Source organism: Podospora bellae-mahoneyi, chromosome 7, assembly GCF_035222275.1.
Source record: "Podospora bellae-mahoneyi strain CBS 112042 chromosome 7, whole genome shotgun sequence".
In the NCBI taxonomy this organism is placed as follows: Eukaryota; Fungi; Ascomycota; class Sordariomycetes; order Sordariales; family Podosporaceae; genus Podospora; species Podospora bellae-mahoneyi.
The window spans coordinates 3,280,167-3,303,262 of NC_085886.1; the positions used below are offsets into that span (position 1 = coordinate 3,280,167).

Consider the following 23,096-nt stretch of genomic DNA (forward strand, 5'->3'; position numbering starts at 1 on the left):
GTGACACTCGCAGACTGCAGTGAAGAAGTGAGTGGGATGCCCATCAGCATGCCTGTGACGCAAGTGGGGCTGTTGAAGAATTTCAGTGGATGCCTCAGGCACTCAGCTTATCGGAAGGCCTAGCGGCGCTTATCAGACGCAGACCGCCTCGCCAAAGCAGAAAAAAAATAAAATCTGGAGCCAAAGCCAAGGCGCGCTGCTGGATCCACCCAAGAAAAGTGCTAACAAATTTTGGCCCAGACAAATTCCGGGGGCGATTCTTTTGAACCCTTCCCTCTTTCCCATCCCCAAAACTTTTTTCTCGCCTTGCCGAATCTCACTCTTACCTCTTCCCTCCCCCTCGACCAACCCACCAAAGGACTCTGCCATCGCAAGATCCTTCATTCCACTCACTTACCCCAAGTCCATCTTGCGGTACTGCATCAGAGTCGGGTTGCACCATTTACATCTCTTTCCCGCCTGTTTCTTTGACGCGCCGCTTCCTCTTCACCGAGCAACGTCGGCACCTCTTCCTCTCGCAGCGCATAATTTTCTTGTCGCAGCAGAACCATTTTTTCCTCGCTCTGACCAGCACAAATTCTTTGTGTCGGCTCTCAGCACTGCTTTTGATCAACCGATCCAGCCAGTGCTCAATACATTGATTCGGTCGCCCCAGTCCGAATCTCTTCCTCTGTCGACGACAGCAAGCATCGTGTCTAAAACAGGACCGACTTTTACACCTCAATAATCACAGCCATGTCTTACGGTGGTGGTTACGGCTCCCGTGGCGGTGGTGGTGGTGGTTACGGAGGCGGCGGTTACGATCGCAATGGTGGCTCCAACGGCTACTCCAATGGGTATGTTTTTCTCTCCATCCTTCTTTGCTTCATTATTATCACGACACTAACAATATTTTCACAGTGGTTCCAACGGTTACAGTGGCGGCGGCGGCGGCGGTTATGGCGGCGGCTACGGCGGCGGCGGTGGTGGTTACGGTGGCGGTGGTGGTGGTGACCGTATGGCTGCCCTCGGCTCCGGTCTTCAGAAGCAGGAGTGGGACTTGTCCGCGCTTCCCAAGTTCGAAAAGTCCTTCTACAAGGAGCACCCCGATGTCACCAACCGGTCGCCCGCCGAGGTTGAGGCGTTCAGACGTGAGCACAGCATGGCCATCACTGGCAAGGACGTGCCCCGTCCCGTGCAGAACTTCGATGAGGCCGGTTTCCCCCGCTATGTTATGGACGAGGTGAAGGCCCAAGGCTTCCCTGCTCCCACTGCCATTCAGGCTCAGGGTTGGCCCATGGCTCTCTCCGGTCGCGATGTCGTCGGTATTGCCGAGACTGGTTCCGGAAAGACACTTACTTACTGTCTTCCCGCCATCGTTCACATCAACGCCCAGCCTCTCCTGGCTCCTGGCGATGGTCCCATCGTCTTGATCTTGGCTCCCACTCGTGAGCTTGCTGTTCAGATCCAGCAGGAGATTAGCAAGTTTGGCAAGTCGTCTCGCATTAGAAACACGTGCGTCTACGGTGGCGTGCCCAAGGGTCCCCAGATCCGCGATCTTCAGCGTGGTGTCGAGGTCTGCATTGCCACTCCTGGTCGTCTCATTGACATGTTGGAGTCTGGCAAGACCAACCTTCGTCGTGTTACCTACCTCGTCCTTGATGAGGCTGATCGCATGCTTGACATGGGTTTCGAGCCCCAAATTCGCAAGATCATCGGCCAGATTCGCCCCGATCGTCAAACCCTCATGTGGTCCGCTACCTGGCCCAAGGATGTCCGCAACCTTGCGTCTGACTTTTTGACCGACTTCATCCAGGTCACCATTGGCTCCATGGATCTGTCTGCCAACCACCGCATCACCCAGATTGTCGAGGTCGTTTCCGAGAGCGAGAAGCGCGACAAGATGATCAAGGAGCTCGAAAAGATCATGGAAGACAAGACCGCCGAGAACAAGTGTCTCATCTTCACCGGCACCAAGCGCGTTGCCGACGAGATCACCCGTTTCCTTCGCCAGGATGGCTGGCCCGCCCTCTGTAAGTTTCATGCTGATGCCTCATGTATACACGACACTGAACTAATCGTTTTGCAGCTATCCACGGCGACAAGCAGCAGAACGAGCGTGACTGGGTCTTGGACCAGTTTAAGACGGGCAAAAGTCCCATCATGGTTGCCACAGACGTCGCCTCTCGTGGTATCGGTATGTATACGCCCTCCCCCTCCCCCACCCCCTCCTACTGGCAACCTTCCAGCATTACTGTGTGCTGTGCTTTACTCTTCTGTCTAGGGGCTTTCTTTATGCGAATTTGCCAGACCGTGTATCTCCCACATGGTCTTCTTGAGCGGAGTCTTGGGTTCGTAACGTAGCAAGGCCTGAAAAGCCTCGCTATGTCATTGATTCTTCTCTTGTACCTGTTCATGTCTTCTCGTGGTACAAGTGTGGAGTTGACTTTCCTTGAACCCGCCCATGCTTGTCATCAAGCTATGCATGCGTGGCCTTCGGTTGGGGAGGTTAGCAGCTCCGAGAACTCACGGCAAAGATTTCTTTTCGCATCGGACAGCCCATCTGCCAAGGAGAAGTACTATCCCATGGAACACGAAAACATACTTAAAAACATGTTACCGTCACCCGTTCATGCTGGAACGTTGCTATGCCCAGCACTTTGCCTGTTGTCTGGCTAACCATATACTCGTAAGATGTGCGCAACATTACTCACGTGATCAACTATGATTATCCCAATAACTCGGAGGATTACATCCATCGTATTGGTAGAACGGGCCGTGCCGGCGCGAAGGGCACAGCCATCACTTACTTCACCACTGACAGTATGTATCACTCCCCCGCTCTATCTGATCACTTGCTGACAACCTTCTAGATGCTAAGCAGGCGCGTGACCTTGTTGGTGTCCTCAGGGAGGCGAAGCAGGTTATTGACCCTCGTCTCGAGGAGATGGCGCGCTACAGCGGTGGTGGTGGTGGTGGCCGGTATGGTGGTTACCGTGGCCGTGGAGGCGGTGGCGGCTGGCGCGGAGGTAAGTGGGTTACTTTCCAAACTTCCTATGCATACATCGTGTCTTGAGTGCTAACACATCTTCGCAGGTCGTTCGCACGGCGCTAATGGCTCGAATGCTATGCCTCTCGGTGGCAAGGGCCGCTGGTAAGCATGTACTGCCGCTCCAATCATGGAGGCTTTGATTCGCCTGAGAATCTTGTCTGTCGTCTTGACTTTTTCCCTGCCAGGCCCTCGGTAGGCTGGCTTTCAACCTGGTGGCATCCATTTTTCGGACACACGGCGTTACGCGTAGACGGTTAGAGGTCGGTTACGGTTCATGGGTTCTTTAAGGGCGCCTGGTGGTTCATGTTTGCGTCATGGCTTTTAGCTCTTCATTTCATGTGTGGGTTAGGTGTGGCTCGCTTTCTTGTCGTCCCTTGGGGGTTGTCTTGTGGTGGCAGTATGCCATGCCACAGTTTGCATCTTTGCAAAACCTTGTGCCATCATCGTTACAGCAGCGATCAGCCATAGCTGATCATTGTTGGCCAATTTTTTGGTCAGTTCTTCACTAACAGATGATGGGCCGGTTGATCACCCAAGGCCAAGAGCAGCTTGCTATCTGTAGCAGCAGCAGCCAAAACAAAAGTATTTTAAAAAGCCTGGTTTGTTGGTTTTGTATTCATCGGGGTCGCATGTTTTTCAGTTCCCCCCGCATCAGCGTTACCCTGCTTACTGCTTGTACTCAAAGTGTAGTAGTCACTTAGTTATTCATTGCGAGAGGAGGAATAGATGGCTAGCATCTGTCCCTTCTTGTCTCAACAGCTTCGCTTCGCGGAAATGCATGCCGGCGATGACAACGCCGTGTAATTAGACCAGATTAGATCAGCTGTCTCAACAAGAGAGTAGTATGAGATGTGTTGGGATTTGTCTTGGTGTGTGGTATGTTTCCATCCAATCTTTGTGCTGTTCATTCGGGCTGTGGTGGGTGTGTGTTTGCTTCATGTTACTCAGCCTTGGGGGCATAGCTTGAAACACTTGTCACTCTCTTGTAGTAGAAGAGGTGGGGAATGGTCAGTAGTATAATGTAATGAGCTCTATGTTTGTTCTTTCTAAGCTTTTGTTTTTGGTCTCTTCACAGTGGGCAAGGCCACTGTCGAGATTATCTTGGGTGCCTTTGGCTTTGGTTTTTTTTTTCTTCTCTCTTCTCTGCTTTCTTCTCTTCTCCCTTCTCTTCTCCCTTCTCTTCTCTCTTGCACTGTAGACGTCAAAATAAGCACCCTGTGGTCTGTTTAGGCTTGTGAACTCACCCTGCGATGGCTGAGGGTGCCTGCTGGTTTACCTTTTATTTCCAACATCAACGGTAGAAAAGTCTATCAACTTTATGTTGACGTCTAATTGCTCAAGAGACTTGCGTTAGTGGTAGAACAGAGCTGGGAGGCGGAGGAGGTAAGTGGGTAGGATTGGGCTTAAATGGGAAAATTGAGGCTAAGAGCAGGAGATGTATATGCAGGGTTGATCGTGAATTGTAGTGGTTGGTTGTAGTTTCGGGGCTGAACTGTGGGAATGGGGTGTGATATAGTTCATAGACACATGAACAGAACAGTGTAGGGGGTTCTTGTAATAGTAGGGAGGCAACAATTCTGGATACAATGTTGGCGATCAAGTCATTTCGTTTGGCATTCTAGGCTGATTGTAGAGAAAGAACAAAACTTGGTCTGGCGTTATGCGAGGTCTAATGCCCTTTGGATTACATAACGTGTTGGACTGTAGATACGTTCCTCGTAAATCTTGTCTCTTTGCCTTGTGGCAGCCGTGAGCTTCTTAATCAAGTATGGCGGTACTACCACCTCCAAGCAATTGACTGTTCTGCAAAGACGGTTTGAACGTCGCCACATTGAAACGTCGACGACAGTTTACAATCGGGCAGTGGCTTAGCTGCGTCTGGACTCATGCCGATCCATTAGATATGGTTCGTAGCAGGTGATCGGTTAGTGTGTGCGCCCTTATAGCGGGTAGAGCTGAATCTTGACGAACCTGTCGACGATGGCGTTTGCTAACAGAACACTGGGCAGTTTGACGGGAGAAACGAGGCCGGTTCACTTAACCCCGCAAACTGTTAGTCTTGATGCTGTCCTCAGACTAACCATACCGAAACCCATAGCTTGGTTTGTTGCCCCCAGGGAAGCGCCATATGCTCGATGACATTTTGGCAAACACAGAATGAGAAGCCAGACCGGTATTCGAGTCATCCAAGAAGGGGACAGGCAAGCACTCTCAACGCTTCAGAGATCAGAGGAAAATTCCAGGTCAATCTCCTGACTTCTTCGGCTTACGCAGAAGCAGGTCATTTTTTGGTAAGCCTTCGAGGATGTTCGAAAGCTTTCATGGCACGAGGCAGGAGTCCGCTGACATGAATTCGTACACTTCTAGGCTGACCATGATACTCATCATCTGGGCTGGCTTCTTCAGCCACACCCAGTTTTAAGTTCACAAACCGCCATCATGCAAAACCGTCGCTGACCGAGCATTTGCCCCAACGCTTCTCTCCATGTGCCACTGCAACCGTATGGCAAATCAAATTCGGCCGAAGCCAGCAATACTGAAACGGAGAGAGCTTAACATCGTAAAAGTGGAGAGTCTCGGCGTGAGTTTCTGAAGAGAAGATATAAAGCCCAGCCACCACTGACTTTTCTGGGTCATCCAGATACAAGGTTCTGCAGTATTCATCGTGTGTCGGCTCAAATTCTCATCCGACATGCCCCATGGCGCACCATGGCACCGTCTCCTCCCCTAACTCGTGGCGCCCATGTGAAATTTCTGAGTGTCATGTTGATACTCGGTCCGACTTCGTATGCCGACTTCGACACGCCTGAATCATGATCCTCAGGCGACTGACGAGTCTCCATCTGGAACCATGGAAGTTGCTCGCCCTTCTCCGCTGATACACAGAGGTTTCCAACTTTCCAAGTGATGCCTATTCCCCCATCTTGAAGGTCGCAGACACGTGAAAAGCCATGCGCCGACAACCACATCAAGTCTTACGAGGAACCCTTGATTAAACTTGGGATCTCGGTTCCTGTGACATGGCTATCACGCCTGCCTTTGCGATTCTCAACCAGTATACGGCCCGAACCCACCACCTACGCAACAACCCCCAGCAGAAGACACATCCGCGGTTGACTTTGAAGAAATCAGATACACATGATCGCCACCAGCACCTTGGTGGCTTACGCATAAGCTGACCCTCTCATACCAAACGGTGATGACCGTCAAAACGCCCCCTCGCCAACCCTCAACACCACACATCCACAGCCAACGAGAAGTTGCGGGGTCAACTCCGGACCGTATAACGCTGCCGACTGGACTAGGGGGGGACGGCGCCAGATCCGCATGCCCAATACACCCCGCTTCCCGTTACCATTACTTAGCGTATGTGCACAGTGCCTTTGGGTATACCTGCCGCCACACCGCCATATACCAAAGACAAGGGTATCATGAGTGATGGCAACGCACGTACCGAGCGACACCTCACACACCGATATGAGGTTTGTTGGCCACGAGGCTGCCGGCAATGCCCAACAAAGGAGAGAAGGGGGGTGCTTGACAACAACTAGAACAACAAGCAACTCTCGGCCGAGTAAATCCTGCCGATCCTCCGCAAGCAACTGAGAGGGGCATCCAGGTGGGGAACCAAACAATCGAGGGGGTGGATAATCATGGGAAAAGTCCCTCCTCCCTCCCCGGACGTTCTCCTCCTCCACGCAAATTCCGTCCCTCCCCCCTGATGGTATGTCGTGTTATCAGTGCGGATCAGTTCCAGACCCTGTTCCGCAAGCCCACCAGTATCCGCAGGCAGCCAAAGAGTCCACTGGTGTTTGTGTTTGCTCAGGTGCCTTCGCCCATTGCTCTCCCAAGACTGCCTTTCTTCTCACCCTTCCATCCCCCCCGCCTATCTCCTGCTCGGCTGGTCGAGAACCCACCCTCTGGGGCAACTCCGCATTTTGTTCAGGGCCGAGTCCCTTCTTGGCTCGGATGACCAGGTGGATCATTCTTGTTGCCATCCACCACCATCTCACTCAACTGGGGGCCAAATATTACCCGCCTGAATTGCTTCAGGGTTCTCCACCACTCCCACTGTGTGCTGCAATGATTTGAATACTGTAGGGAAAATCGATACGTTATTCTCAGCTAAACAAGTGCTGTCGAAGTGGTCGATTATCTCCGGCCGGCGGGACAGGGCTTAGTGCCGTCTCTCTGAAAGTTGCGGACACAGTACAGTAGTGCCATATCCAGCATCACGGATCGACAAAGTGTGCACATGCCAATAAGCAAAATAGACTTGCCATGCTGTTTGCTGGCTGGTGTCGGGACTTGACCGCTCGCTTGGGTTGCGTCTACTTTGCTTTGCCATGCTTACTGTGTACTGCTTTTACCAAGACGGCCTAGCTCTTTCCCGAGGGTCGGGTTGTGTGGTGCACAAAGTGGCCAGCAGCAAGCCCGAGCGTGATATCGTGTCCTGCAGCTTTGGATGGTCGGGATAACAAAGAAGCAACAGGGACGCCATCCCATTGCGGCCCCTACCACGACGCTATCTTCAACTGTCTCATGTACCCCAGCATTGCCAGCCCCCGATCCTCTTTCGTCCATCAATGCTTGACAAATGGGCATTACCGCTTCTGGCGGGGCAAAACAATGGGCTTTATCACTGTGTGCAGTCCTAGCGTAACTGTACCAGTTGATGAAGTGCTCTCTTTCTTCATCGGCACTCGAGTCCAACAAATGGCGGCACTGTAGAAGCGAGTGGTTTCCTATGCCAAGATGGTGTTTGTTGTCTTTCCAGCTGCATGATGCCTTCAAAACCGATTTCTACTCTTTATCGTCTCTGGGGAGGTGAACCAGCGACGGTGATGGCCGTGATAGTAATAGAATGATGGTAATAGCGAACCGGGGAAACACTTGCTGTGTTGCTATTCAGGATGTGGAGACTGGTCGCCAAACCCGGAGTCAGGGTCTCTAGCAGCTGAAGGGACTATCCATGTTTTCATGAAACACGTCAACAGTCTTGTTGATGACGTGAAGGGTGCAATCTGGAGACTCTTGTAGTGTACGTCGGAATTTTTTCCGGACGAACAGGAGGACTGATAGGTAACAGGACGGGTAGTTAGCTCCTATACTATGGGCTGTGTACACTATATTGTAAGCTTTATCACGGCCAATTTCCAGACTGCGTTACATACATATATAAAGTTCAGCAATAGCTTGCTGAGGTTGTTGATGAAAGACTCTGGTTGGTGAGCAGGACAGGTTTCTTCAAGACTAAGATCTCGCGCTACCACCGCCAACACGTGCCATCGCCGATCCCACCACACCTAGTTTCGACGTGCATTATTACGGAATCATTGCTTTTTTCTTTGAAGGAGCATCACGTAACAAAGCTGCTGGGGGACAAAGGGCCGATCGGAAGAATGCTCTACGCACCTGCTGGACATGAAAAAGACCACAACAGAGCAACGGGAATGTTGAAGGGCCCGGGCGGGACCACCAAGCTGCCATCAGAAATCCCAAAAGCGTTCAAGCAAGCGAGAGCGAGAGACCCTTGAACCAGTTGCTGATCGTGGGCTTTCCCCGCCTGCCCGCCTGGATGTGATGATTTCCGCCCACATTCCTTGTGCCCTTCTTCTGGCGACGACATAGACACGCTCCACCCTTGAACCCAGCACGGTGTGGGTAATGGCGGACCTGGGGCAGGGGTGCGCACCAGCCACTCTCTCCACTGACTGGAGCGTGTGGAGACGGACGAGGCCCAAAGCGAAATGCGGAGCCAGCGGACGAACTGGAGTGATAGCCGACCGCCTGCCTGCCTGCCTTTCCATTTTCCAAAACCTCCAATCGACCGCCGTCAAGGCTCTGACCCCTCCTCGCCATATCAAATCAGATCAGAGGGGTTTTGTCCGAAAAGAGGGTGTTGCATTGTTGGTGTCCCAGCGCAGCCCGCGTGCAGGCACACGGCAACACCAATCCGGCCCATACGAATACGCGGCACTTGGTTGTTGCTCTTCGATGAGTGAGTCGAAGTGTGCTGGTCGATCGAGAACATGGTATGAGATGTTGTGTCTATGCTCCAATCATTATTTCGCTTCCGTAATCCGGGAGGGGGAAAAGGAAGGACCTTCGTCAAACCGTCGTAGACAGGTCGAAAAATCAAGAAAAGCCATGTGTCAATGTCCAAGGCCGTGCTGCAGGTGAGGAAAGTGATATTGTCACCACCATCACGTGCAGGACTGCAGCTGCGTCTGGAATCGCACGGTTTCCTCATCGGCTGGACCTTCCCTCCCGCACCTTCCCATGAACAAGTTTCAAGTTTGACACCCAGTGAGACTAAATAAGGTCGCAAAACCACACTACTACAAGCAGCCGCCAGAAAGGGTGATGTGATGGTGTACAATGGACTCAACCCAGCTGCATGGAAGCGTCCGAGACGGATTCTGTGAACGGCCCCCCAAACTTGGGGCTCTGGCCTTCCCGCCTCGTTGGGATGAAGCTGTCTCCTGCGAGCGCCGGCTGTACCATTCTGACGGGATTTACAGTCACCACCCTACAGCCAGTGGGAAATCAGCTAGCTTGTTTTAGCAGTATCCTTCCGACCAATGTAGATTACACTAGACCAACATCAGTATCAATCACCACCTCACAAAACCACGTCGATGTCAAACTGCAGCCCATCAGCGCGAGCTCCAGGAAACATCGCACACTCTGACGAGAAAAGGCTGGTCGGTTTGCCGTATGGAGTTAGCCGAGCTGCAACCGTGCCCCAAGAGCGCGCCGCAGATACCATGATGTATGTACAACAAACAGTGGGAGTGTAGGTACTTTTGCTGCTTTCCCCTCTGTCGGGCACGCTCATTCATCCAGTTCATGATGCCTGAGATCACCATGCCATCCATGCCATCCATGCCGGCCGACCACCGGAGATTCCTCTTCCTGTCCAATTGCGTGCAGCATGATTTGTTGGCGACGCTCCGCACACCGTCACCACATTGGGTACAAAGGTGTGTGGGCAGGGTGGCAGGTCTCCATCCATGATGCCGGGAGGCCCAGCGCACGTCATGTGGTCCCACGGGTGCCGCGGTAACAAAAGATGTGAAAGTTCTTTTTTCCAATATCGCTCTCACCCAGAGGAGTCTCACCGCAACACCGGCAAACGCACCACATGTAAATTGGGGGCAATAAGAGCCGCTTTTTGCCTTGCAATTGCCGCCGCCTTCGCGGCCGTGATCCTATCACCAGTAAGTTGGGCTTCCTGCAGCCACAGGGGGGGAAAGGAGCGGAGCAATAAATTGCTAAGTACCATGGCGCAATGCTGTCGACGCTGGCCATCCCGGCAGCCGGGTTCTGGAGTCGCGAATATTCGCGTGCCTGCCGCGAGAAATTTAGCGCAAATACTTCCCAGTTCGGGCAATAATTTTCACCCCTCCAGGGAGTCGGGACGAGGACCCCACAAAGGACCCGGGCCCCAGCATGCAATCCCGCCCTCCTGTTTCGCCGGCTCTGCTTGAATATCGACAGCTGCACTGTATTGACATAAAGCGGTGATGCAAGCATGCGCGTGTGATGATCCTGGAGAGTGTCATCGGCTCTTCGAAATACCACAAAAAGAAACGTCGAGTACACTACCCAAAAGTGCATGTAGCTGGAAAGGATCAGCCGCCCCTGACAGAAATACCCGTCTCGTCGTGAAAGCTTCCACAAACGGAACAGCTTTTTGTGGCGGCTGCTGCCATGCTTTGGTGCCAGATTCGCGAGCCCAGCCTTTTCCTGCGACATAGAAGGTCAAGCGTTCTTTGCTAGTCAGGAACGTCTGTGTATTCCCGCTTCCTAGTAGGTCGCCTTTATGTGTCGAACTGGGATGTGGGAGCCGAAGCCGTCTCTCGGCCGAGGGGCATTCCATTTCTCTTTGAAAGCATGGCCCGGCCCGTTCATAGCGGCCATTTGCGGGTGGTGCTCGCCCGCACCCGCCCCCTTGGTTACTCTATCTCCTGTTCGGAGTATTGCATAGGTATCTGTGGCAACCCTGGCGGTGGCTTTTTGTATTTGCTTTCGTTCGTATTCGAATGCATCTCTCCCACCGCTCTTTCTATTGTGGTGTCATGTCGATTGCCATCCCGCTTACTCCCACGCAACGTCCAGCTCAGTAAGATCACAATGTGAGCCCTTCGGCCCGTGTTGCAGATGACGAGCCACAATGAATTGGACGGAGATCGAACGAGAATAAAAACTGGCGCATGACAAATTAATCTTGTCTGCTTTCTTCAACGTTCCCACAGGCCCGAAACGTTCTTAAGCTGTTCGATATCAGAGTTGACCTGGCCAGCACGTGGCGAACCTGATAACCTACATTTAGGTAAAAAACGAATGTTTCTTACTAACGGCCTGGAGTGACCAATTTGTTCAGTCATACTTTGATCTCAATTCAATAATTTGACGGGAAGAGTCGGGTGTCCTTTCAGCCAACCATCGAGCAAAGGTCAGTCCCAAATTCCATTGCATGGTGATTCTGTCAAGCCGCCCCAGATGGCAGTCGAGGTTCCAGCCAGTTGCCACGACTATCCTCATCGTCGGAGCCGCTTCTTTGTGATGTTCTGCTGAACTGAGGCTGGCAATCTGATGCAGCCGGTGGCTTGGACTCCTCGGCATCAGGCATTGGCACCGTGCCCCTCCAAGACATCACACGCGGTTTTAGTGTGATCCAAACCACCGGGTCGGTTGAGATCTGTCAACTTTGCCCTTGACAGATCATCTCACTAACTGCTTTTAGCGACAAGCTCATGTAGGTTTTGGGCCGACCATAAGCTGGCCTTTATCGTACTTAGTATCAGTTGATTTCTTCCTTTATTTCTTGTTACTTTGCTTCTCTCGCCCGCTCTTTTGCTTCCAGCTAACCACCGGCCGCCCATCCAAAACACCTGGCAACAAAAGCATCAGGTTCTGTCGCATTCAGCTTGTCCCTGTCTGGGCGTGACTAAAAACCTGTGTTCTAGACCGCCTCTAGAAGCCCCCATCAGCTCTCAAACTCCCTCGCACAACCTTTGGCCCGTGATCAGGAAGCAGCTGTGTGTGACTTGTCAGTTATCCGAGTCAAGTTCTGCTCTTCCCTCTGAGCCAATATTTAGCCCAGATCGGCGCTACTGGGCAGCACAGGCATACAGCAGTGATCGCAATCGCCATTGCCGGTTTCCCTGAAACTGGCGACGGTGGAGGATGGGGTTGGTGGAGAAGAGCCATGTTTGGCCAAGCTCACCAGCTGAAAGCAAGGAGTCGTTGGCTAGTAACAAGCTATCAACAGGTGATGCTCACACCTTGCTTCACAACCAAATCCTGTCGTTACGAGGTCGGACAAACCAGCCAGACACAGCGCTGTGGCTTGTAGGCAGTCACATTCATGTTTCTGTCCCCGGACGAGATATCTTCTGGATGTCAGCGATGCCTTCTACGATTTTCCCGGCGTGGCCGGTCAAATCCCCGATTAGTGCGCAAGCTATTTACGTTCGCGACGGCATCACACCAGGCACCCCAGCTGCCCCGGATTTTCGCTGCTCTGAAAATCAAGCTTAGCACGCTAATTTAGTTTCGCCACAACACCGCAAGTGCGAAACCTTAATTCAACTCACTCCCGCCCGCTGGTGTCCACGGAGCCACGGTTGGTTTGTCCCGCTACTCGATCAAGAAACATGGACGGCTTGAAACGCATATCGCAGGGAACTTCGGAACTTTGGCCGCGAGATGGGATGCTGTCTGTGGTTCTGATTTGGCAGAGAGGAGGACATCTGCTTACGCTATGTCTCGGGAGAACTTGGTGCCAGGTAACACACCACACCGATCAGTGCTACTGCGTACGTTCTCTCGGTTCTTGGCTCTTCTTTTCTTCCGCATTTTCTTCTCGCAGATTTCCCATGCTGGCCACGCGGTCGGAGATGGCCACCGCGACGTAACCTCCCAGACGCTTCGCCTGTAAATATAGCATTCATGCCATGCACACTGGCGGCGGCCGCTGAAACTGGGGCCTGGCAAAACAGACGAAGCACGTGGCATTCCCGAGGTCCGCCCTGTGCTTACTATGTGTGTGACTGTGTTCTTGCGCCGCACAATATTACGTTGAACCGATGATGCTTTGAAATCCCAAAAAACTGCTTGTGAATATTGATCGGCGGGAAGCTCTTCTCAGAGATCAACTCATCACCTTTCGATCCATCGAGCTAGTGCGGAAATTTAAATAAGTTGCGAAGATCCTCGCTTAATGGCTTTCCCGACTGATCTTTTTCCAGCCACCTCTTTGGAACCACACAGTGTTCCGCACATGGCAGCTACTGGACCCCGGAATGCAATGCACCAGCCCAGGGTTACTCTGCAAAGCCGTGTTTCTTGGGGTGAGCCGCGCTCCTACCCTATTCCAGATAGTGTAGTCATCTTCCCTAGCATGTAGCAATTCCTTCTTCGGAACCTGGGTTTCGAGAAGATCGTGGTTTTTTTCGGGCAAGACAACATAATGAAGCGTGGAAACGAGATGGTGGGTAGAAAGAGAGCAAAGGTCAATGCTGAATTCTTGATCGATGCAGAATGCAGCATGCACAGATACCTGCACATACTCGGCATATTCATTCACGCAGAACCAGCCAGTCACATTACCCGTCTCTTTGCCACACCTTGCACACCACACAACCTGGACCTCTCTGCCGCCACTTCCCTCTGGACTTTTTATCCCCCATTAGCAGGAGCCAAGAGGGGAAACAAAAACAACGGCCCATCGGCAGGATTTGCGAGCTGGTTGCCCCAATTCTTTTGGGCAGTTGCCCTTCTTGTTCGACCCACCATTCCGTCCCAAGCGCGTCAAAAAAGCACAGACACGCTGCAACCTCTCCGAACCACACAAACACTGACCACAACTTAACATCTGCATACATTTACCACTTCCTCACTGTCCGCTGAACCGCTCGGAGGAGGGCTTCTTACGTGCCGACAGCCTGCAACAATAGCTCCAACCACGCTCAGCATCTCGGGCCACAGATTGGACTTGACGGTCCCTCACCAGCAAGAGGTTCGAGCCACGAGTCATTAACCCACAGCTGGGCATTGAGGGGGGGGAGCTCAGCAGGAGGGCACATCCTGGCAGGCAAATCCACCTGAGGTGGGCTCGCACCAGACCAGGAAGCCGGGGTTGCATGGGCGATTGGCTGGCTGCCCGCTTTTTTTAGCTGAATTATCCTGCGACTTCGATAAGAGAAAGCGCAAACCCTGGGGGCAACCTGGACAGTCGCTGGATCATCAAAGGCCGAGGGTCCCCGAAGGCGAAAACGATTACCTATTGCCCGCCTTATTTCACCGGAAATCGTAGAAACAGCCGGTCGCCGTGTGTTGTCGACGGGTAACGAGAAACGGAAGGCGGCCAGAAGCCGGGAACTGACAACAACAAAAAAACAACAAACCCCGGCCCGTACTGCCTTTTGACCGCACACTCCGCAGTAACCTACCTGGGTATCATCAGTCAGTCCCCTGTCCCGATCACTTGTGGGCTGGTGGGGATTCCTTGTTGCTCCAGGTCGGCTGGTGTCCCATTCTGCTGCTGCCCAGCGTTCAGCAACCGCAAGCACCCATTCGCAAGGACCCCAGCATCTACACTACATACATACCAAGCATCGGCTCAATTCACGCAGCGCCTGCCTGTTGTCTGAGGTGGCCTTCCAAAGCAAGCCACTCCATACGTGATAACTCGCCTGGACCACGCGTCAAAAAAGACAAAAGACAGCAAGCAGTACACGCTTCTGAGGACATCTCAACAGGCCTTCAAGGTCAACTAACATATTGTATTTACACCTTCACCGACTTCCAGTAATTACTAGCCATTTTGTGCAGGACGTGCCTGCCCAGGCTCAGCACATCCTCCTCCACACGGGCTCCACTCATCTTGTCAACGATTCGAGAACGTCAACCCCTCCCTCTCATTCACTTTCGTCCACGCGCACCATCACAGTGGGTAGCCTGAACTGGGGTGACCACCCCTTCATCTGTTGCAACTGGAGAATTATACCGGCCCTGCTAGGTTTGGACCATACAGCTTACCGGTACCCATCTATCTCATTTCCCACTCACCACACCTGTATAAAATTCGCGTCCTCCCGCACTAAGCTCGATTTTTCCTCGCGCATTTCTCAGGAGGGCGGCTCCCGACTTCAGTCTGCACGTCAATCAGCATCTGGAACGTGCCTCTCTTTTCGCAGAGGCGACAGGCTTCATCACCACACAGCATCCTCCATCATCACAAGCTGTTTACATACATCAGCGACGACAAGCCGCCGTCGTCGATCAACAGAGTCAGTCCTCAGCAAAGCACAAACCTTAAAACAGACCCATCAAGCTATCCCGTACTGTCGAGAGGGAGAGCCACTTTTCTAGCCCTTTTAGCGCCTTCGCCCTGAAAAGAGAATCGTGCAGTGGCAGAGGGAGAGAGGCACTGGGCGCATTTTAGCCAAACTTTTTTTTCCGCCAAGGGTGGATCTCTTGAAAGTCAGAACCATCCTTGTCTGGTGACTGGATTGATCTGCTTGGTGGACGCCTATCAACAAGCCCCCATCGAGTCAAGTACAAGGACCCTGGTTCTGCGGAGTCCCCTCAGAGCTACCAAGAGGAAGACCGTCTGGGCCCAACAAAGCTAAATAAGAGCGCCAGCATCGCCGGTCCTCGAGCTATCAGGTGCCGGGTCATCGACGATTCATCAAGGCTACAGCCCTCTACCCCTTGTCTGTCTGAACGCCTTAATACATTGTTCCCGCCGCCGCCCGCTACTTGGGACGAAAGCAGCCATCTTTCAATCCGCCAGACCTCCCGCTTTACGCCTCCACCAGCAGCTCGCTTCACGCCGATTCCACCCAGACGGGAGTATGCTTAGGGAGCTTCCACCACAGCAGGCTACATCGCTCCCCCGCCCTGGCCAGGAACAGCTGCCAGGCAAACAGCATATGGAACGCACTGCCGACTATTCAGGTTTGCCTTCGCCTTATCCTAGTACCGTCGGCGACGCCCAATCTGAGGCCTCTTCTGTAGATCCTGCTACGGTTGCATCAACAACATATTCTCAGCAGCCAGAAGTGAGGTCAGCAACCGCGTACCCGGCAGCAGGCACGCCAACTTCTTCAGAGTACAGCGTGTATCCTCCTCACTCGGCCCGGTCTGCCAACGGCACTTTTCCGGACACCCATCTCCAGCGTTCCTACCACCCGGCCAGCAACCACCAAGGCAGCAGTGGAGGTATGGCGCAAACACCAACCAGTCCGTTGCCTTTACAAGATGGGCGTAGCCATCACAACCCGCAGCAAGCCAGATCTGACAGCGGAGTACCTATAGATCCATCAATCGCCGCAGCAAGCCCGACGACGTATTCTCATCCGCAATATTCACCCTACGCCGCTCCTCATCAAGACATGTCCCACCAATACGCCCACTCGGGTGTTTACCAGACAAGTCGACCAGATTGGGCCACCTATCAGTCCCCTGGCGGGGTTATGACCGGAGGCCACCACGCTGTCTTCGCCCCATCAGCATCGGCAGCTGCTCAACCACGACCTAATCAGGTGAGTTTGGTGTGTCTTCCTTTCCAGAACAGCACTTCGCGCTCGAAGAGATGCGGCGGGTATGGGACTATGGTGTGTTTCTTTTTTTTGGGGGGGAGGACGCTCCGGCATCGGACTCTGCTGGTATCTTATTGTCTGTGGAATCGGCGTGGCTCCACTTGTAAGCAGGCAATCAGGGGTTTGGAGGGGGGTCGAGAACAACGATCGGAATGGCGCAGAGGTTGAAAGATTGGGAAGCGACAGTTTGCTAACGGCTGTGGCGCAGGTGTACTCATTCGTGCCAATTCCGGGCGCGCAACAACATAAACGCCCTCGGAGAAGATATGAAGAAATCGAGCGCATGTATAAGTGCGGGTGGAATGGGTGCGAAAAGGCCTATGGGACACTCAACCATCTCAATGCGCATGTCACCATGCAGGGCCATGGAAACAAGAGGACTCCTGAAGGTATGTGTGCCTTTTCATTGTGTTGCTCAGTTTAGTGCCGCACCAGCGCGCTCTTGTTTTGGTTTCCTGAGTTTTGGTTCCCTTTGGCGTTGCGTCCTCGCGGGCTAGCGCTGGGTCGAACCGGCCTGTTGGTATTCAATAACAACGCCATGTCCCGACTGATAACTAACTTGTGCGCCTCGTAGAATTCAAGGAAATACGTAAAGAGTGGAAGGCGCGCAAGAAGGAGGAGGAAGCTCAAAGGAAGGCGGAAGAAGAGCGCCAACGCCAGGCTGCCGCCTCCGCCGCTGCTGCGCAAGGCACGGCGGATTCCTCCGTCGCCGACGGTGCCCAACCATCCACCACATATTCGGGTTCGAGGGCCGTTCAGCTCCCGCCGATTGGCTACGGTCCTGCTCAGTACCCTGCCCCTCCTTCGGCGGGCATGCAGCAGCCTCTTTCCGAGTACCAGAGCGCTGCTCACGTCTACCCCAGCTACTCGCCCCCTACGTACGGTCAAACATCTCAGCCAATGTATAACCAGCGTATGTAACCCTGATCGGGCATGCTGTCGGCAATGTTGCATTCTAACACACTGCTTTGCTGAAGACAACGGCGGCCAAAACAACCACTAGAGGGAGGAGGCTTTGTGATAGAGTGGAGCAGGTTATGACGATGGCACAATGCCACCATGGAGCTAAATGCTTGAGATACTCATGGCGTCATGTCTACACTTCGTGCCGTAGAGCCGGTCGAAAGGAAGCGCTGATATGGCTTTACTTTGATTTTTGTGGAGCGTTCACACAAGCTGCCGATAATTTTCGAGGTCGGCTGACGAGGATAGGGGAGCTAGGTTGGTATCGACAGGTTTGGTCGGAGCGGAGCATTTACAAAGTCATGGCTGTCTCGGAGCATTGGGTTGAAGGTGTTTGTTGTGGTTCTTGTGTTGTTGTTTTTGGCAACCTTCCCGCGCTAATGTTATCTTACCAAAACTGTATACTTTCTGGGAGGGTTGCGAGACCTCTTTTTCATTTTTCGGTTGTGGAGGAAATACCCCGGGGATGGAGAATGCTTGGTTGGCGGATGTGTGGAGTTGTCTGTGTCTTGATTGAATTCTCGCTTATTGTTTATGTCTACATGTCTATTCTTCTCTTTCCTGCACATCAAATCAAATTGAGAGCGGGGGGTGTTTTGCGAGTTTGTTTTGCAAGGCTTTGAAAGAAAAATTATAGAGATGAGGAAATAGGGAACAGGAGGTATGGGAGGTGCGTGTTGGCAGTCGGTGAAAACGAGAGAAGGATGGGTGATGGCTTTGTGCGTTGTTGAGTGAGGAGCATGGCACAATGCTCGGAACAGACGCAAGCAAAGGGTGGAGAGCAAGGAAAAGGCGTGCATAATTTGATCATGCTGGGAGGTGCCTTTGTCATTGACTACTGGCATTGCCGCCGACGATCGGCCCTGGCAACTGGAAAGCCGTTCCCTGGATTGCTCGTGGTGCGGCTTCGCCAGCAGGCAATGGAAAAGGTGCGGTTGCATATGATACGGCGACCGTCCACCTACCCAAGCATTTGCTACGTTATATAAGCACGCCGTGGGATGGGCTCTGACTTGGTATGGGAAAAAACCAGATCAGGCTCATGTCCACATACATATGAGGCGAGGAAGAGGAATATCCAACCGCCGCCTCCCTCTCAAGAAGCAGAGCGGAACTTATCTAGAAACTCGAGGATCAAAATTGTAAAACTCCAACAAACAACAGCCAAGCGCTCTACCTTCCCGTTCTCTGATCTTTGTTCCTGTGTTGCGTAACCCTTTTGACAAGAACTTTCCATGTGCGATGCTGCTGCAGCTACCGTCCGAACCTTTTTAGTTTATTCTTCTAGAAGACGAACACGTTCCCACTGTTGAGAAGGTGCCACAAACGGCGGGACGCAGTTGTAGGACGAGAACTTCCTCGAGGCGGCAGGTGGCCGAGAGCAAAAGGGCAGGTATACAGAAGTACCGGTACTTGCGAGGTACAAGACCTTCCTTACCTGCCCTGTCTTTGTATCTGTAGACGAACTTTGACGCCATGGCCGGGGTGACCCCTAGCGATTAAGCTGTGTTGTAACGTTGGGATGTTTTGTCTCGGTGGCGGACTGCCCAGCCATGCATCGTCAACGGTTTTTGTTGAGTTGTGGTTTTTTTCTTCCTCAGGGGTAATAACGTTGGGTGTGCTGCCGACGTTTTAATTATTACGGAAAATACAGGCTAGTTAACTGAGTGGAAAATGTATATATACATTGTAGTCATTTTTACTGTTCTTCTTCTGGAAGAAGGGGGGGAGTGGTTGTCAAAACTGAGTGAACTGCGACAGGGGGTTGCTGTTGGGATGACGCAGTTGCTTAGCTAGCGTTGTGTAACCACACTTTTCTTTTCTTCTTTTTCTTCTTTGGCATTGGGGGGTTTAATCGGGCCGGTGCGGGAGGTTGTCTTTCGGGAGCGGGCCGGGAAGGGGAGGGATGGATGGTGGAATAATTTAACGAAAACTAAAAGTTTGTTGATCGACGGTTTTCTCTTCGCCAGGTTGGTGTACAGCAGCAAAGCCTGTGGGTTACATGAGTGTTGCCGAGGACGAGAAGAATATGCGAGGCAGATGACTTGCTTTTTGGGTGACACTTGTCATACTTTGGTTGCTTGAGAAGAGACCAGCTGGGATGGAAGGGATGGAAGGGGGGAAGGGGTGGGGGGAGGATATACCGGAAGAGAAAGAAGGGGGGACTGGGAGCTATACTCACTTGCTATGCAAAGGTTGAAATAAGCAGCTTTTTGCTCTTCCCGAGTGCCAGCCTGCCGGGAATGATCTGACGAGAAAAGCGAATGCTACTGTACGCGCAGGAAGCAGCACACATGCTTGCTGCACATATCCCACCCGGCACATGACGACGGGATGGGGTGACAGTGCAAGAAACATGGAAGCAAGACGGACATGGATTGTCGGAATCTGCCAGCCAAGGACCGGGACCGGGACCGGGAAAAGGACCGACATGTTGGAACCCAATTGACTGGAGCCGAGGGAGAGCAGCCGGGGCGGGTTGCAGATACGGATAATCACAAAAAGGGGACCCGATGACTCTCGTTTAAATCAACTACATGCTGCAGTCAGTGGGCTCGGTGTGACGGTTGCTACCTTGCTGTCCCATAAAATGCTCGAGGGCAGTGCCTACCCTAAACTCCATGTGCCCTGCAGCATGCCAAGTGTTGTGGCCCGTTGGAAAAGCAGTGGGTGATACTGTATGGATGGATGATGCTGTGCATTGTGCAGGTACGTACGACCTGACACTGATACAACGGGCCAGATAACCAGACCACAGGGCTCGTTGATAGATAATTGTGCCGGGGAGACAGGACGAGGAGTTTTCTCAACCGCACAGCAGGGGGGAAAATACGAGCAGTTGGGCAACGTTTGACCTGGCTCTTCTCGTCTCTCTCTTACTCTGTTGATAAGGAGTAGGTAATGTAATGTACTGTACCTACCTTAACCTACCATCACCAAGACTTGGTTGCATATGCACTCCAACGGTTCAGTCTCTTTACCTTAGCATTCCTTCGCTCCATTCTGGTGCCATCCATGCCCCATGCCTGCCACGTTTTGTGATGGTTGCGTCGCACAGGGCTAAAAAGCCTAGTGAGAAAAAGGAAAAAAGACTTGTTTAGCTCCCTTTCCGTTACCATCTGGCCATCCCAGCCCGTCCCGCACACTACCGCAGGGTCCGTCATACCGGCGCACTGGAACCGGGACGGGACGACATGTTTTAGAAGGAAGCTGAGGTGAAGAGCCCGTCACCCAAGTTTGGCACTAAAAGGCCGCGGCTCCGTACGGGCTGCACTGTGCGCGCTTGTTTGCTTAGCCTCGTCCGCCCCCCTCCCCCCCAAGCCCGGGCGAGCGGGCCTGTCCCTGGTTGACTTTTTGACGATCGCCCCGTGCGCTCCCCCGGATCAACGGTCAGCGGGTAATCATCCCGTCCCGTGTCGCCGCCGCGGCTCCGCCCCATTCCCCCGGACCCACCTCCACTTTGCAAACGGAGGTGGCTTGCTTTTGCACACGCGATGCCCGGGTCTAGGAATAATAAGAGCAATTACGTGCATGGGTTCTAAAAAGAGGAAGCCAAATGCGCCAAGTAAAAGACGAGTCTAGCGCAGCCAATTCATGCAGCTTGTCTTCAGTTTGGCCGTTCCACCACCATGTACACAACTCAGCTAGAGTCACTATCTATTCGCAGAGACAAAAACAACCTGGAAAACTATTTGCAGCTCTACCTTGAAATTTTGACAGCCTTTCGGTTTGCGGATGACAGCCAGTGATCAGCTTGAAAGTGCAGCAATCTGCAGCGGTGTGTGTGTGTGTGGAGACTGCCCAGTCATTTTTCGGTTGGCAGATTTCAGGAAAGGTTGAGGCACCAGCAGCTCACCTTAAAACCTTATATTCACACCATTTCAAGACCCTCCCGCGCTCACCCGCAAAATAAAAAGGGGATAACTTTTTTTTTTGCAGCGAAGGTATCAGATAACCCCTTCTCTGCAAGGCATTCCCCTGTTTTTTGGCTGCCAGGAACGACATACCTTATTTCCAAATCCTCGGCTATCAACGCATATCATGTCAACACCCTCTGACATCATGGAACAAATCACACAACCAAGCACACGGGATCAAAATGCCGGCCATGTACTCGAGCAGGATATCACTGTACGGCCAAATGAAAATGATGAATGGCACGAGAGCATCAGGGACGCATTACGGATACTAGACCTACCAGACAACTTCACCGTTGGGCTCGACCTGATGACCATGACTACCACCACCAGCCTCCAAGGGTTTCAGAAAATCCCGCCAGGGCGTCATTTTCTTTGGGTGCAGCAACCAGGTGCTCCCTTCCGGTCAGGGTACTGGTTCGTGTCAAAAAATTGGCGGAAAGATTTTTGGATCATAAAGTGGGACAAGTTCAACGAGGTGCTGGCCGAACCGACTCCTGAGGAGAAGAAGGATGCTGTTGACAGAGCGGATTTCGAGAAACTCGTACCATACACCCTTGATGGGCTGACCAACAACAAGGGCCGGTCCGGTGGTGAACCGGCAGTTGCTGATTACTCGTTTGCACCCACTGACTCTTCGCAGCCGCTTTGGTCACGAGATCCTGGGTCCCTCTGGGCCATCCTGACGGATAATATTACTACCGACACCATTCCTCGAAACAAATTGGAGCCACGTAACAACGAATTTCTTGTCGATTCGACTACTGATTGCAGGCCAGACCTGCCGCTGGAAAGTAGTTCAGCAATGCAAGCAAAATACGATGGCCAGTTTCACTTTATCCCGTTCTCCCACATACCGAGGGAAGCTGGGTCCGGAAGATTAATTGGCAGACCACACGACGAAATTATGGACGAGATACTCTCCGAGATACAATTCTCCTTTATGACCGGAACTTTGCTCAGCAACCTGGCCTGCCTTGAGCACTGGTGGGACTTGGTGTTGAGAGTGGTGTTGAAATCCTGGGATTTGGTTTGGGCACGACCCAAGTTTGTGGGGGACATGATTACGATTTTGCATGCCCAGTTGTACTTCACAGAGGTGTGTCTTGAGGGGGACAACACGCCTGTGTTGGGTGGGGCCAAGGGGAAGTCCAAGACTGAGGCTGGTCCGAATCCGGATAGGGTGTTGTATCAGGTCAAGAGGGGAAGCAGGGAACGGTTGAAGAAGGCGCTGGAGAGCTTTAGACAGGACACGATAATTCGTATTCCAGGGCAGAGTGGGAAGATTACGGAGGCCAGGAAGGGGTTTGAAGAGTTGGAATGCTTCTTGTTTGGTTTGGGCTGGGACCTTGGGGGAAAGGGTTCTGGTGCCAACAGAGAGGACAGCAGCAGTAGCGAGGATGAGGATGCAAAGGAGGACGAGAACTGGAATAGCGAAGATGATGATGATCAGCCGGTTATGGTTGAGTTGGACGAGAAGGGAAGAGAAATCGGGCTGGTCAGCTTTAACGACTAGCTGTGTTGGCGCTTTGTTGTGGTGTTGGAACGCGGGACAATTTGAAGGCCCAG

The 23,096-nt window shown here is 52.6% G+C and overlaps 3 protein-coding genes across 3 annotated transcripts; all 3 read left to right on the top strand.

The window, feature by feature from the left end:
• Positions 1-735: 735 nt before the first annotated feature.
• Positions 736-3,264, top strand: DBP2 (ATP-dependent RNA helicase dbp2; the record flags this gene model as incomplete). The annotated part of the gene is made up of 6 exons (XM_062882686.1): positions 736-836; positions 901-2,012; positions 2,069-2,176; positions 2,674-2,802; positions 2,853-3,008; positions 3,076-3,264. The coding sequence occupies 6 exons, from the start codon at positions 736-738 to the stop codon at positions 3,135-3,137; spliced, it is 1,668 nt and encodes a 555-aa protein (XP_062728754.1). The 3' UTR covers positions 3,138-3,264.
• Positions 3,265-13,233: 9,969 nt separating this feature from the next.
• On the top strand, positions 13,234-18,793 carry QC761_711370 (uncharacterized protein). The gene is made up of 4 exons (XM_062882687.1): positions 13,234-16,590; positions 16,856-17,036; positions 17,222-17,560; positions 17,625-18,793. The coding sequence occupies exons 1-4, from the start codon at positions 15,901-15,903 to the stop codon at positions 17,648-17,650; spliced, it is 1,236 nt and encodes a 411-aa protein (XP_062728755.1). The 5' UTR covers positions 13,234-15,900; the 3' UTR covers positions 17,651-18,793.
• Positions 18,794-21,672: 2,879 nt separating this feature from the next.
• QC761_711380 (uncharacterized protein) lies at positions 21,673-23,043 on the top strand (the record flags this gene model as incomplete). The annotated part of the gene is made up of 1 exon (XM_062882688.1): positions 21,673-23,043. The coding sequence occupies one exon, from the start codon at positions 21,673-21,675 to the stop codon at positions 23,041-23,043; it is 1,371 nt and encodes a 456-aa protein (XP_062728756.1).
• Between the last annotated feature and the right edge of the window lie 53 nt (positions 23,044-23,096).